Source organism: Gracilinanus agilis, chromosome 2, assembly GCF_016433145.1.
Source record: "Gracilinanus agilis isolate LMUSP501 chromosome 2, AgileGrace, whole genome shotgun sequence".
NCBI classification, from domain to species: Eukaryota; Metazoa; Chordata; class Mammalia; order Didelphimorphia; family Didelphidae; genus Gracilinanus; species Gracilinanus agilis.
The window spans coordinates 273,263,111-273,273,871 of record NC_058131.1 but is presented as its reverse complement, the minus strand read 5'-3'; the positions used below and the strand labels follow the sequence as shown (position 1 = coordinate 273,273,871).

Sequence of the window (10,761 nt, the reverse complement as noted above, 5' to 3'; positions counted from 1 at the left end):
TCTATGCCTACCCTCAAGTAGACCAAGGGTGAAAGTTAGAACGTCCTTTAAAAATTCCCGGGGGGGGGGGGGAGACACAAAGGACAAGCACACTCTAGTTCATTTCCCGGCTCCCCACCCATTCTCTTTCCTTGACCTTGCTGATTTGGGAAGGGTGGAGGGCCGGGGTTACTGTGGGAGAGCTAAATGGATTCACCTTCCCTGCGGAGCTGTGAGCTAATAGTAGAGAGAAGGGGGTAGAGATTCAGTCTGGTTCAGACCTGCCAGTAGCCTTTCAAGTCCAAGTTCACTGTTAGTCTTCTGTTCCCCAATTAGATCTTCCAAAAGTTTGGGCAACAGATGAATCTTTGAAAGTCTGAGGAGTCCACAAACACCAGGGGTAATGGGTAAACAGAGCACTGGCTGCATTTGCATTCCTGGGCTTTAAAAACAGTGCCTGGATTTATCACAGTCCAATGTTTAAACTGGGGAGATGTTGATGCAGGATCCTTTTTCAAGCTTTAAAGGAAAAAAAAGAAGCCCAAAGCAGCCCTTCCTCCAGCAATGCCTTCATATTTTACTCTTGCCTCAGGAGCTGAGGCTGCCTGGACCACTCAGCTCCCCACTCCTGGGAAAAGAAGACTCGGGGACTCTAGCTGGTGGAAGAGTACTCATGAAGGCTTCCTGATAATCTTGAAAGGCATGGTGCATTGGCCTTTTCTTCCTGCCACCCATGACTGTCACACCTGCCTAGGCTCTATCAATCCATATCCCACCACCCATTTAGGAGTTTACAGTTTCATAGTTGAACTGGCAGTATTGCTGGGCTCCTGGTGGAGGTCTCTTCCCTCTCTCCATCTCTTCCTATCTTATCATCTTGGCAAAACCAGTAACACCCTGTTGGTGTGGGATCCTCCTTTTGATGCTCTTGGTGCCTGGGGAGTTCAAATGGATGCTGGGAAAACTGACAACCAGAGAGGAGACAGGAAGAAGGGAATCCAGGCTTAAAGCTGGTTAATCCTTTGGCTGTTGATTCAGACCTGGCACAGATGATGTCTTAGGGTTGCGTGATCATTTAGCCAATGACCCTCAGTGGGCACACACCCAAGTACGTGAACTGGACAAGAATGTCTTCAACACCTTGATCCCTCTCCTTAGGAGGAGGCTTTAATTATGGGATAGAATCCTCTGCTGGCATGCCAGGTTGGGACAGGAGAGGATCCTGGAGAGCTGAGGGGTATAGTAGGCTCAGAGGGGGCTCATACTCTATTGCACTTTGTCAGGCTTCTGGTCTCAGGGGATTGGCTGGAGGTTGGGCAGAGGGGGAGAGTGGCAAAGGGGGATTACATGGGCAGAGAGCCAGGGCCAGCTTGGCTGCTTTGTCAAGGCATTTTCTGCCTACCTCTTACTACTCATGCACCAGGTCAGAGAAAGCAGCAGCGATGAAGCCACCAGCACAGGAGGGGCCCCATCCTTCACAATATTTAAGTCTGGGATTTCTGGGCTTAAGAGGGTAAAGGAGAGGCTCAGTCACTTCTTTGTAAGATTCTAGCATGTGCTGTCTCTCCAGACACCTACCCCTGGCCCCAGGGAATCCCCGCCCTGAGGCTACAGTTAGAAGGGCCAGCTGTTCCCGTCTCTCTGGGTGTCCAGTGCCTAGCCATGACCAAATCAAGCTCAGCTGTAAGTTCATTGGGGTTTCTTGGCCTCTCCTGGAACATGAGGATCTGCACATGGTTGGTGGTTTCCCCCAGTGCCTGGAGACAGGTAGAAGAAGATAAGTTCATCTCTCTTTCCCCAGATCCTAGGTGAAGGCTCAGGGATGCACAGGTGTGTTCCAGCTGCACCTGTCCTGGGGTGTCCTCCAGCAGAGGGGCCTTAGCTGGCACTAGGCCGGCACTGCTGCGGGGCATCTGACCGCCTGCTGGCTGCCTCCTCCTCCTCCTGGCCAGAGGCAAGATCCACTCGCTGCTCATCCATCCGCTTGGCTTGCACCCTCTGTATGAGGCTGAAGAAGTCTTCATCTGGCATGGTGGGGCCACGGGGCATTGTGTCAGGCGGGGCACAGCGCTGGTCATCTATTCTGGAGGACTGTACCGAGCAAGAAAAAAGGGACAGGGTTAAAAACATTCTTCACCTGGGCATACAAACGCCACTTGGGCTGCCTCTGGTAAAACAGGCTGTTTTTTGGTTTGTTTCTCGTGTCCAGGATGCCTCTTTGTTGTCCACAGTTTAGTATGGGCTCCCCTGATAGCTCCCTTGTTCACCCCCTATTCTTATCAAAATTCACCCTTCCCATGGCCCTTTGAAACTCTGATTTCAGCTAGGTGACTGTCAACCAATCGGATAATAATAACTACTACCAGCATAGGTATAGCATATTAAGATTTACAAAGGCCTTTCCTCATCAATGTAAGGTAGATAGTATAGGTATTTTAAAATTTTTATAGAGATAATTTATTTTACCAATTACATGTAATGACAAATTTATGTTTTCCAAAGTTACATGATCCAAATTGCCTGTTTCCCTCCCTTCCTTCCCCACTCCTAGAGCTGGCAAGCAATTTGATCTGGGTTATACATATATTATTATGCAAAACATACTTCCATATTATTCATTTCTGCAAAAGAATAATCCCTCCTTTTAACCATAAGTGTCAAAGATTTATTTCTTTCTCTATAACAGTATTTTAATTAATTATAATTTTTGCCAACTAGGTTATCATTTATATAGCTGAGTTCTATGTCCCTTATCTTCTTTTAAAAAAAATCCTTACCTTCTGTCTTAATACTATGTATTGATTCTGAGAAGAGAGATGAGGGTTAACTTGCCCAGGGTCCCACAGCTAGGAAGTGTCTGAGGCCAGATTTGAATCCAGGACCTCCTGGCTCTCTATCCACTGAGCCACCTAGTTGCCTCCTGTCCCATATCTTCTTGTGACATAATTATAGTATTCCAAATTTCAAAGTTCGGAATGAGAAGGACAACCACTTCATGGACCATTGTGGGTGGAAGCCATAGGAGCTATTTTTAGACCCCAAGAGTTGCATGCAAGAGCAAAATTGGGAAGTCCCCTGAGTTTATCTTTGGTGCCTGCCACCTCTCATTTTAGGACTTGCTGATGCTCTTTGCCTCCTTTTCCCCTCCCCAGGACCTACATGCCTTAGCTCCTCTTGCCAGCTTTTATTCTCCCATCACTGTCATGTCACAATTCCTCCTGAGGTATTAGTGGATCATAGTAGGTGATGATATTCCCCTGCTCTGGAGAACTTTACCAGGTATGTTCAAACACTTGCGAAGACTTAAGAGGAAAGAATTTCTTAATGGTAGAACTTTAGGAATCCAGAGGTGGGGCAGTGGATCTTCCCATGCTTTCGTGTATCCTTCAAATCACAGGTACCAGTGAGGTTTGTTACTCTCTCAAATGGAACAGTCATTTTATAGTTTTAGGAGCTCCCTTCAGTGTTTCAGTTTCATAGCCATCTGTGCCTGGGCACTCTCAAAAACATCCTACAGCAGCCATAGGGGGTCCGGCCAATATAAACTATATCATCAGAGCTAAAATTCCCTGCAAGCCACACCACCCATAATTGGGCTATTTCCATCTTGAGCCTGTAACGTCATAAGTGGAGTGCAGCTAGACAGCAAGAGAAATAAACAAGAAGAAAAGAATGGAGCCAGAGTTTCAGGAAGAGAACTCCTCATTTATCTGGTTGGAGGGAGCTGCACTGGGGGCAGGATGGATGGTGTTTCGTCCCAGAGCCCAGACCTGGCAGCTGGAGATGACAGAGGTTTTGCTCATCCTCTGGGTTTCGCTTGGCTCTCTCAAAGCATAATTCACAGATGGCTCCTGCCCTGGAGCCTCCTGGAGCCGGCTTAGTGTAAATTGTCCATGATGGAAAAGGGCACTGCTTACTTCATTGACGTACAAATGGTGATGGGATAGCCAAAAATGAGGGAGATCACCTCAAGGCTGCACTGTACACAAGACTGGGGGCCAAAGGCATCCAGGGGATCCAGGTTCTAATCCTGACTCTACCACTTTCTGTGCAACTCTGCCAATGAGGCAGTGTGTCTTAGTGGATAGTGTGACGTCAAACTCAAACAGAAACGGAGGCCCCTAAATTGTATAGAAGGAACCCTGAAGGCCACACATTAACTTAGCATAAAGTAGGCGCTTTTTACACATGTAGATTTCATCATGGTTCAGTGCATCTGTAGTGGGGTTTCTTTGTTTCTAGGAATTTTTTTGCTATTTTTTCTGAAATAAGTTTGGGCCACTGGGCTTCCTCTGTTGGCTCACTGAAACTTGTATTTTGTTGGTTTGTTTGGTTTCTGTTGAAATGAACAAATTTTGTGCTTGGTGGAACGTAGCCCCAGCTTCATCACTGCCAGTTTGGGCTAAGAGACCCTGAGATGCCACAATCTTTTCAGAAAGCCCAGTGGATTGGAATCTGCCCTTTTCTTTCTCCTCTCTTTTCCTTCTAGTTCTAAACCCATGATTCCTGTCTCCTGGGCTCTCTTTCTTAGTTTCTGTTGTTCTCCTAGCCTGGGGAATCCTTCTTCTTCCTCCTCTCTTAAGTATCCAAATCCTGTCTAAATTGAACTATGTGGGGGCAGACACTGTGGCGTATTCAACTCTAGCTTCTATTGCATCTAGTACAGGGATAGGTACATAAGAGGCACACAAGAAAAATTTGCTTCTGCCCCCATGAAGCCTGCCCTGACTGTTCTGACCCACAACGGTCCTGTCTCCTGAGCCCTTTAAAGCAGTTTCACCGCAGATCATGGACTATCTTTATAGCTTTCCAATTGTTCTAAGTAGGTTAATTTTATCTGTGCTAGGGAGCCTGTAAATTTCGTATAGGTGGGAATTTTAACATCCCTGGAATCATTTGCTCCTCTGAATTCCTAGAGCACTTACTTATTGCTTATATTCTCCCTAATAGACTTTTTTGCTCTGTGGGCTTTTTAGAGAACAGGGTATGCCTCTCTGTAGATTTGCTGGGACATGGGGTTTTGAGCGCAGCCTGCCCAGGATTTCTTTCTTTTTCTTTCTCTCAGAAAAATCTCTCCTGTCTTCTTGGCCTGTCTCATTTTCTAACTATTCCTTGTGTGCCTTCTCTCCCCAATGAGACTGTTTAAGTTCCACAGAGGCAAGGACTGTGTCTCTTCCTTCTTTGTCTTCCCCCAAATGTAACTTGTTGCAGAACCAGAAATACAGTGGGTGCTTGGTAAATGCTTGTTAAATGGGTAACCAGCCAAGCCCCTTATTTTTTCTGGGCCTCAATTTTCTCCTCTATAAAATGAAGTCGTTGGACTAGAATCAGAGTTGTATCCTGAGTTCATTAGCTTGTGTTTAAAAACAAAATTAAACCCTTACCTTCTGAGTAAGAATCAATACTGTGTATTGGTTCCACGACAGGAGAGCAGTAAGGGCTAAGTATTGGGGGTTAAGTGACTTGCCCAGGCTCACACAGCTAGGAAGTGTCTGAGGCCAGATTTGAACTTGAGACCTCCCATCTCTAGGCCTGGATCTCAATCCACTGAGCTACCCAGCTGTTTCCTGAACTTGCTTTTTAAATGTTTTGATTTCCTTTATAGTTCTTTGCATTTTATGTTATGCAGTTAAAAACGTTATTCCCAAAAGAGGCAAGTAAGGTTCACTGGACAGCCAAAGTAATCCACGATAAAGAAAAAGTTAAGAGTTCCTGGCCTTGATGATTCCTAAAGGTTTTTTTTTTTTTGGTTCTAAATCTATTTATTATTTCTGATCCTACCTGGCACTTGATCAGCATGTTGAAGAATTCATCTCCGGGCTCCTGAGCATCACCCTCCCCACGAAGGTGGCCCAAATTGTTATGGGTGATCCGAAGGCCTGGCAGGCTGCCCACACTGGCACGCTGGTCATCCAGCCGGCGACTCTGAGAGCTGGCAATGAGGTCAAAGAACTCCTCTGTCTGAGGGGAGGCCATCAGGGATGACTGAGCTGGTGGAGAGATAGAACTATGAGAAGTGAATGAAGTGGGGAAGGCCCCCCCTGGGGCTGAACACCTTCCTGCAGCTTTCCTCCAAATCTAGAGGGAAGGAGGATCCCTCCTCTTTGTAAAGCCTTTAAGGTTTCCTCAAGGGCTTTTGAATTCTTGGCCTTATTTGGAGTCACCAGAGCCTTGGGAAGTAGGCAGGGCAGAGGTTACTGCCTCACTTTTATAGATGGGGAAACTGAGAACCAGAGAGCAGGAGGAGCTTCTCCAGATTGTACAAGAGATGGGATAACAACCCAGGTTTCCCAAGTCCCAAGCAAATGCTCTTCCCATTATCCCATCCTAGAGAGCTCTGGATAGCACAAGGGTATCTGCTGGACAGACGTTGCCCCATCACCCCACACCTCCACTGCTATCCCTGGTGCCCCAGGACCAACATCTCCACTGGGAACTGGGCACAGAGTCCTCTTGGAGAGGGGTACCTTTCGTGATCTGCTGCGAGTTTTTCAAGTATCGACTAAGTTATGGTTAGCTAGTGGGGAAGGGAGAATGTTATGGTTAGCTAGTGGGGAAGGGAGAATGAGGGGAGTATTTCTGAGTGGGCCAGTTAGGTCTATTCTGTTTTCCTCACACTCACATGGATGAATGGACGAAGGATTTCCCTCACAGCTGTTGAAATTGTGATAATTCCCCTTGCAACTGTGTGCACGAAACCATAACTGCTTTTCCATCTGGGTTCACTGGGAATCTCAGCACATCTGTGTGTCCCCTGAACCCAGATCCTTAGCCTGTCAGAAGGTGACAGAAGGGGATGGCCTTTCTCCTCCCACACATGCTCTGGGGGATGTGTCTCCTGTGCCCTGATTGCAGGAGTGTGCTAGCAGGGCTGGGGGGTAGGGAACAATGTAATTACACGCTTTCTCCCCATTATTAAACCTAACTTTAGGATATGGGGGATGGGTTGGGAGTGGGGGAGGTCTGTGATACTGCTTTCAAAAAACTCTTTGCCATTGATTTGCATGGGTTCTTTCTTTGCAAATCAAGCAGCTTTCTGTTTTGCACATTTACAACCCCGTAACAGCCACCCAATCATTACAAGGAACTGGGTGTAATTATGGTCCTCTAATCAGCAAAGGGAAAGCAGGATTGCATGATTCACCCATCTGCCTGCCCTTTCCCCAGCTCTTTAATCCCCCAGTCTCAGAATCTCTGGTGCTGATGCTGCCTCCATCCGCATGGAGGAAAACATCATTGTTGTCGTGGCTGAGGTGAGGTGCCTTTGGACCCAGGCCACCTTGTGAGTTTCTCAGGTGGGCCCAGTTTAAATTAGACTCAGGGAAATCTTCGTGCCCAGAAATGGAGTGAGGGACTGAGAAGCAGCCTGGTTTAGTGGAATAAACAGACTACAAGTTAAGAAACTTGAGTTTTAGCTCTAGATCTGTCATTGAATAACTGTCAACTTGGCAATTCAGTTCTCCAGTTTGGGCCTCTTATTTGACTCCGTCAGTAAAAGGAGGGGCTTGGACTTATTGTGACAGACCCTTCAAGTCTCTGACAGCTCTGATATTCCATGACTCTAGCTTCTATGGTTCCATGACCTGCATCCCGCCCTCAACCTGACTTTCAACTTACATATTCTTTCCTCCAGGGTGGGAGTAGGGGTGTTGGCCTCAGCTGCCCCAGCTTGGCCCTCTTCTAGTGGGCAGCGTTGATCATCCATCCGGTTGCTCTGAAATTTACTCAGTAGGTCAAAGAAACATTCCTCATCAGATGGTGCTCGTGGGATTTTCTGGAAGGATAGGAGGGATGGAAGAGAAGTCAAAATGGTAGGAGAGATGGCAATAGATTCGTCCTGGAGCAAGCTATCTCTCTTCTGGCCTCTAGATCTAGTCAGTTCAATGGTTAGAGTATAGGCCAATGAAACCAGACTTAGATCTTCCTGTTTCTATAACCCTGTCTTCCTGGGACAGTTAAATGCACCCCAGTCTTTCCCAGAGTGACTCTTGTGTCATTTTTTTGGGGGGTGTGGGGCAGGGATTCTCTCCCTTAGTACTTGGAAAGAATTAACACTTATATATGAGGTATTCAGTAAATATCTATCTGGTTGATTTATTTGGAGTCTTTTGTGAATAGACTATTGTTGCTGAATGTTGGGAGATAAATAGAAATATAGACATGGCCCCTGACTTCAGGGAGTTGATGGTTAAGTCAGGCCAGCAATGGGCCATCATTAGGAAAGCTAATATACTTAACTGAAGATTTTACATCAGCAGAGAAGAAACAGGTGATATAGGAAGAAGAGTGTTGGTCCTGGAGTGCCTGATATTTTGTTATTTTCTTTAAACTTCTAGGTTCAGGGGTAGCTGGGTAGCTCAGTGGATTGAGAGCCAGGACCAGGAGGTCCTGGGTACAAATCTGGCCTCGGACACTTCCTAGCTGTGTGACCCTGGAAAAGTTACTTAACCCCAATTGCCAAGCCTTACCACTCTTCTGCCTTGGGACTAATACATAGTATTGATTCTAAGATGGAAGGTAAGGGCTTTAAATAAATAAAATAAACTTCTAGGTTCATCCCACTTCCCGCCCCCCTCCCCTAATGCCCATGTCCTTATGCTCCTCTATCTTCAATGTGGACCAAAATTGGGCTGTGGAATGGGTCGGGGTGGACATGATTGAGGATGTGGACTCAAAACTACCACACCAATGCAACTACCAACAATTTGGAAATAGGTCTTGATCAAGGACACATGACAAAACTAGTGGAAATGTGCATCGGCCATGGGTGGGGGGAGTGTGGGGGGCGAAGGGGAAAGTAGGAGCATGAATCATGTAACCATGTTAAAAATGAATATTAATAAATGTTTAAAAAAAATAAAAATAAAATTTGGCTGTGGAAAGTGAAGGCAGAAATCAGTGACTGGCATAAATCAGATTTCCCCAATAATTCAGTACCGTTTGGGATGATCTCAGGAAGGAGCTACAACTCATCAAAGTCAAAATTAATTCTTTATTCTCTTGCTTGATTCCGAAGGGGAGCATAGATCTGAGCATCTCTAGGTCATGGCCAAAATCCATTTGAATACTTAGTAAGCACCAAATGGAGGAGAAAACTTCATTTGGAATATTTGCAGATAGCTCAGGCCTCGGGCAGCCATTTATGGTCATTCAGAGCCAACCAGGGTACCATACCAACATTCTTGGAAAGAAAGCTAATGGATAGCAATGCAAAGGCCAAGTTGCTTCTAACTTGTGATAAGCAGAACAAACAACCGGTTCTTTAATTGTTTTCAAGTGTTTGAAAGCGATGACTTTGCAAAGTGAAGAAAGCCATCCAGTCTAGTGCCAAGTAAGGTTTATCTGGCTTATCTCATGCTGGAGCGAAAGATTCTAAAGGTTTTGAACAGCCCTAACCATTCTCTAAATTTGGTCTGGGTCTATAGGACACTTTTAGCCTATGTGAGTGTGAGTTGTGTGCAAGTGTGTACACACACCCCAACATACATATAAATAAATAAATGAATCCGCATAAATAATTAAAGAATTTGAAACTTTACTTTCTGCTTTAGATTCAATATTATGTATTGATCCCAAGACAGAAGAGTGATAAGGCTAGGCAGTTCAGGGTTAAGTGACTTGCCCAGGGTCACACAGCTAGGAAGTGTCTGAGGCCAGATTTGAACCCAGGACCTCTTGTCTTTAGGCCTGACTCTCAATCCATTGAACCACCTAGATGCCCTAGGAGCTAAAGATTCTAAAGGTTTTGAAGATCCCTAAACTGTTATCTCAATTTGGTCCGGGTCTACAGGATACTCTCAGTAAGTATTTCTGCACAAAGCAGGAAGGTGGGAAAGAGACCTTACTGGTGACTTCTATCATATCGGTGACTCCCCAGTGAGGAAACTCCTTCCAATGAAGACCAGAAGCTTCTAGCACCAAGAGATTGTGACTCACTCTGGGCCACAGTCAGCAAGTGTCAGGGGCTGCACTTGTATCCAGATGTTCCTGGCTTAGAAGCCAGCTGCCTAGCCATCATACAATATTGCCTCTCACGAGGGCTAATAGAGGGTTTTCTTGGGTGTGGGTGGGGATGGCTCTTACTACCTGAACAGGAGAGTATTAAAAGGCTGATGAAGGAAAAAGGAGGTGGGGGGGGAAGAGGGGGAGCCATGGGCATGCGGCACTGTCTTAGGTGACTTGGATCCCAAACCTAATATAAGGCTCTCCTCACATTTGATTCCTTGTATGACCATCTATCCATCGTGGACAATAGTGTCAGGGGCAGAAGCTCTGATCCAAAACTCTGAAAACTGCTTCCAGAGATTCTGACGGCTGGTACTGTTCCTCTGGGGAACTACCCTCCCCCCAAACTCCTGTCCCACCAGCTGCAAATGTCAGACTCACTAGCACCAAATTGTAGGTTTGGAGGCTTCGGTAAAGCAGTCCTTAAATGACTACTGTCCTATATTTAGTCTGGGTCCCTGGAGAAGCCACAGTTGCTGGCCTGACCAAGTTGGACAGATCCGGGCTTTTGAGACCCTGGAGCCAATCCAGCCACAGAGCAGCATTCAGGGGGCTCAGAAGCAATGAGGGAGGGCATTCCCTTCTATGGGAAGTTCTCCTCCCTGTTACCTTCTTGGAGGAGCGCCTTTGGGTCAGCTTTAGAATAATACTCATTCATGAGTGTGCAAGACTTTACATCTTCCAAAGCAACCTTCAAAGCTCTGCTCAAATGCTGCCTCCTACATGAAGCCTCTCTTAATTCTTTCAGTGGTTAGCGCTTCTCTCTCTCCTCCATTC

General features: G+C 46.2%; 1 protein-coding gene across 1 annotated transcript in view; it reads right to left on the bottom strand.

Moving 5' to 3' along the window:
• Positions 1-1,857: 1,857 nt before the first annotated feature.
• The window catches only part of GPSM1 (G protein signaling modulator 1), a 95,799-nt gene continuing 86,895 nt past the window's right edge, over positions 1,858-10,761 (bottom strand). Inside the window, exons 12-14 of the mRNA XM_044659678.1 lie at positions 7,597-7,753; positions 5,761-5,969; positions 1,858-2,070 (exon numbers count right to left, since the gene is read on the bottom strand). Of these exons, the coding sequence (XP_044515613.1) occupies positions 1,858-2,070; positions 5,761-5,969; positions 7,597-7,753 (579 nt within the window). The remainder of the gene's footprint in view (positions 2,071-5,760; positions 5,970-7,596; positions 7,754-10,761) is intronic.